This window comes from Papaver somniferum, chromosome 11 (assembly GCF_003573695.1).
Source record: "Papaver somniferum cultivar HN1 chromosome 11, ASM357369v1, whole genome shotgun sequence".
Taxonomy (NCBI): domain Eukaryota; kingdom Viridiplantae; phylum Streptophyta; class Magnoliopsida; order Ranunculales; family Papaveraceae; genus Papaver; species Papaver somniferum.
This window is the reverse complement of record NC_039368.1, coordinates 10,089,215-10,094,632: the sequence shown is the minus strand read 5'-3', so window position 1 is coordinate 10,094,632 and position 5,418 is coordinate 10,089,215. Positions and strand designations below refer to the sequence as shown.

Here is a 5,418-nt window from a genome sequence, read left to right as displayed (position 1 = left end):
GAGAGGTTTCACTTGGATTTCTAGTGACCAAAAGATTGGTTATGGGTTATTCTTGATTCAGTATCAAATTTCTAAAATAAGCTTCAACTAAAATCCAAACCTAAAAACTAAAACTAAAATCAAAACCTAATTCTCATTCAAAGATCTGCTCCTCCTCTTCTTCTTCTTCTTCTTAACTTCCTCTCCTACATCAATCATAAATCATTCCCTCTTTTTTTTTTCAATCAAAACCATTTCATCATCTTCGATCAATCGTCGGTTCGAAAAACTTATAATCGTCGATTGAATTCTCTATTAAAGGTGTGGAAGAAGCATATTGATAGAAGTGATGGTAATCAACAAACCAATTGCATCTGAAATGGTTAGATTGATTGAAACCGTAGAAAAAATTAGGTTTCAGAACCAGTTACGGTTAAGTTTTTCTCAAGAAAAACCAACCGTAACTGTTTTACAGTTGGGTTCGTCCAAAAAAACCTAGCCGTAACTGATTTACAGTTAGGTTCAATCACAAAAAACCCAGCCGTAACTGTTTTACAGTTGGGTTCGACAAAACAAAACCCATCCATAACTGATTTACAATTTCGTTTTGACCAAAAAAAACCAGTCGTAACTGTTTTACAATAGGGTTCGAAAAAAAAAAAAAAACCCAGCTGTAACTGATTTACAGTTGGGTTTTGACCAAAAAGAAAAAAAACTGGTTTAAAATTTGGTTTTCCTAATTTTACCTAGTTACGGTTAAGAGTTCATCATCACCTAACTGTAAATTTGTCTTACGGTTGGCTACGAAGGAAACACCCAACCGTAAACCGCTCTGAAATGCTGAAATTTTCAAAAAAAAATTAATTACTTTCATCAATTTTGAGAAATAAAAAGAACATTGGTTGGGTGATTTAAAATCTAGGGTTTTAGTTAGGAAAAAATCATAGCATCAGCAATGGGTAAAATTCAAGAGCTTGATCCTCCAGATTGAATTGTCTCCAGAGGTAAATTGCAAAAAGTTAAAGTACTTTTAGATGTAAGAGATCCGTTAAGAAGAGCTTCCTAATGAAAAACGCAGTTGGTGAAGAAGTATGAATCAAACTCTTTTATGAAAAGCAGTCGTTTAATCTCTTTGGATATTGATATACTATTGACCATCAAGAACAAGAGTGTGAGACCATCGCAAACTTCTTGTTGCAGCAGCAAAGGGGATAAATCATGGCAGATCAAGAAAATGAACATGCAGATAGTGTGACTTCTAATCGGATGCATGCAATATATGGGAATCAGGAAATAGCGGCGCACCAACAAAATGCATAAAATCCGACTAACTTTGTACAAATATCTGCTCCAGGGATGACATGTACTAATGAACAAAATCAGCTGGTAGATCAGGGAGTTAACTCAATAACTTTAACTAAGCCAACTACTACAGTTGGATGCAATCAACAAGGTATGATTCATATTCACTTCAATAAAGGAAGAGATAATTAAGGACAACATTGTTCATAGAAAGGGAAAGAAGATTATAATGGAAGAAAGAGGTCCAAGCAATACTCAAGCAGTTGATCCAATATCTTTTCCAGAAATCAGTAGAGATCAATCAAATATCTTGAATTACACTTCCAACCAATTTCTTAATCAAGATAACTCTCAGTCTTTAGAGGGTATTGATCCAAATCTACTTAGGAATTATCTGGCGATGGGAAAATTCGATGTTACTTTTGATAATTACAATGTAGAAAATACAGATCCAGATTTCATACATCCATCAAGATATTTTAAGGAGACAATTCATATCCTAATTCGTCAATTCGAACAATCCCAATCAAACCAAAATTTCTCAAGCAGAAGTACTCAATATACTCAATCTACTGAAAACACTCAGCTTATTACAGATGATTAGAATCAGTCACCTAACTCCTTTCCTTCTTATCATGAGACAGTTTCAGAGCATAACTATTCTCAAAGGTTTAAAGGAAAATCTTCAAACGTGGATAATCAGGTACTTTACATTCACAAATTACAGTCAATGCATTACTCATATTTCTTCCTGCATTCTCAAATTACTTGCTACACGTATTAACAAAATATTTGCTTTCATATTATCTTTTTTTTTGCATAAATCCAAACATACTTTTATACTCACAATGAAAATGCTAAGTTGGAATGTTCAAGGTTTTGCTTCAAAGACACTAGAGATCATTTAGCCGATATTGTTAAACAACATAATCCAGATATAATCTTCCTTACTTAGACAAAAAATAATGAAGCAAAAGATAAATCATTAACTAGTCCCTACTGTTATCCAAATTCATTATTTGTGAGCTCTATTGGTTTACCAGGAGGTCTCATACTTTTCTTTAAAATGGTTTCCCATGTGATGCAGTGTGTTCTAAGGATAATATGATTCACTTGTTAGTTAAACACAATTCTTCCAAATAAGAATGGCTTTTTTCTTGTATTTATGCTTCCACACGTAATGATTTGAAAAAACTGCAATGGTACTTCATCAGAGATCTCAGTGAGAATATGTTTCAGTCATGGGTGATTATAGGAGATCTCAATGTTCCATAAACACAAATGTTAAATCCTCAAATCAAACATCAATAAATAATTGGGTTTACAATTCTATTAATGTTGCTGGTCTTAAGAATTTGGGTTTCATTGGTTCCAAATTTACTTGGAATAATAGAGTAAATGGTAAGGGATATAAAAGATCTAGATTAGACCTGGAACTTCATAATGTTAAATGGCAAATAGATTATCCAGATTCTAAACTGTATCACTTACCATTCTTAGGCTTGGATCACTGTCTAATTCTTATAATATCAGAAGCAGATTGTGGAGAATCCAGTCATGCTTGGAAATTCTACAAATGCTGGTTGAAAGATTCATCTTGTTCCCAAGTTATCTCTAATTCTTGGAATTCTCAGTCAAATTCCTGTCCACATCAAAACCTTCAAAATAAACTCTCATTTACTAGGAGAAGTTTATCCAGATGGAAGAGTCGACAACACTTTGGTCATATTGAACATCAAATAAAACAGTTCAAACTTCAGTTATCTCAACTGCAATCTCTGTCGTTTAGTATCCACATTAGTCAACAAACAGAAAGCACTATCAATAATCTTCATTATTGGAGAAGTATAGAAGCAGGATCCTGGCAGCAGAAATCGGGTGATCATTGGGTCAAGGATGCTAGTAATAATACCTCTTACTTACATGATTTTGCAAACATACGAAGAGTTAGAAATAATATCACATCTCTAAGAGACACAAATAGGAGATTGTGTCACATAAGAGAAGAATTATCTGATCTTCTTACTTTTCATTTCTCTGAAATAGCCACAACAACAAACTCTGCTCTTGATGACTCATATTTTGCTCATATTCAAAAGGTAATAACTTCTCAGGATAATGGAAACCTTATGACTATGCCAGATAAAGATGAAACCTATGAAATGGTCAAAACTTTACCTAGTTGGAATTTTCCGGCACCTGATGGCTTCCCGCAACCTTTTTTCAATCTCAATGGGATACAGTAGGTGATGACTTTGTCAAAATGGTGCAATATTTCTTCTTAACAAGAAAACTTCCCTCTCACCTAAACCATACATCAATCTGCTTAATCCTAAAATCTCAATTTCCAGCAACTCAAAATGATTACAGACCAATAAGTCTTTGTAATAAGACTTACAAAATCATCTCAAAGTTGATGGTACGGAGAATGAAAAACTTTATGCATAAAATAATTTCTCCGTCCCAAGTAGCTTATGTTCCTCAAAGACATATCAATGATAACATTATTATAGCTCACGAGTTAATCATACTATGAAGAGATCAAAAAAGAAGAAATAAAATATAGCTCTCAAACTTGATATGTCCAAGGAATTTGATCGCCTGGAATGAAAATTTCTAGATAAAATGCTTCTATCTCTAGGTTTTTGCTCAGAATGGAGAGATCTCATCTACCAGTATATCTCAATGACACAAAATTCTATTAGACTCAATGGAAGTTCATGCGACAAGTATGCTCCTGAAAATTCTATTACGTCAGGGGGATCATTTATCCCCCTATCTCTTCATTATAGCAATGGAGTATTTTTCACGAGACCTATTCATAGCTGAAAATAATTAACTTGTTAAGTGCATCAAAGTGACAAAAGAAGCTCCATCAATCAATCATCTACTATTTGCAGATGATTGTTTGCTCTTCTTTCAAGCTAATCAAAAAAGCTTATCATTTATCCTTCATATTCTCAAAAGAATTGGTAATCTATCAGGACAAATGATTAATTTTTCAAAGTCAGCAGCCTTTATCACAGGGGATTTATCTCACCAGCAGAAAATGGAAATAGTTGAGAAACTTGGTGCAAAAAAGTTGTGTAGTTCTCAAAAAAATATCTGGGACTACCAATTTTATTGGACCAATCTAAGTCTCTCTCTTTCAAATCTATCAATGGTGCTTTCGAAAATAGGCTTAGTGGATGGAATTCGAAAATTCTTAATTAATCAGCTAGAACCAAAATGGTTAAATTAGTGTTGAACTCAATTCCAGAACATCATATGAGGAACTTCAAGTTACCCAAGGATACATTAAAACAACTTGATGCAATAAAAATAAATTTCTGGTGGGGGCACAAAAATAATAAAGGCATAAACTTCATTGGTTGGAATCATTTATGTAATTCAAAAACAGAGGGAGGTCTAGCTTTTAGGAACTTAAAGAAGTTTAATATGGCTCTAATCATTAAGTTAGCGTCGAGGCTTTGATAGCCACTGTCATGATTACTAGCTGGCAAATTTGGAAGAATAAGTGTAACAAGGGTTTTCGCAACATAAGTCCAAATATTATGAAGACAGTCAATATAATATTGAGTATCGGATTAATCAATATCTGATTGATCAACACCTCCTAGAAACTACTATTGGTAGCTCTATTAACGATGTAAAAAGAACTGCAAACAAACTAGCTCATAAGCTAGCTAACAAAGCTAGAACTACTAGAACATCTTTTGAATTTCTTGGAAACATCTCAGATAACTATGCTGAAATCTTAAAGGTTGTTGATGTTCTAAGTTGAGATAATTATGCTGAAATCTTAAGGAATGTTGGTGTTCTAAGTTGTAATGCTTCATAATGAATGCAATTTTCTTTCGGTATCAAAAAAAAAAAAAAAAAGGGAATACCTGAAATAAAAGAAAATCAGATTCATAAAGTACAATTGCATAAACATAAGCATATGAATCAAAATCATGTTGTGAGTCAAATGTGTAGTAGAAGAGTTGGTCAAAACTTCAAAAAGTCAACTGAACCCAAACATATATGTGAATCATTTCGTGACTGGGCGACTTTTTTCAGAATTTTTCTTCGCAGATCTTGTTTCCTGAGCTTCAGAGTAGTTATTCAGGTGCTGTTTTTTGGTCTTCGTTTCTT

The 5,418-nt window shown here is 33.3% G+C and overlaps 1 protein-coding gene across 1 annotated transcript; it reads left to right on the top strand.

The window, feature by feature from the left end:
* Positions 1-2,522: 2,522 nt before the first annotated feature.
* Positions 2,523-3,527, top strand: LOC113324070. Its single transcript, XM_026572412.1, has one exon. It carries the CDS (start codon positions 2,523-2,525, stop codon positions 3,525-3,527), a length of 1,005 nt encoding a protein of 334 aa, XP_026428197.1.
* Positions 3,528-5,418: the final 1,891 nt, after the last annotated feature.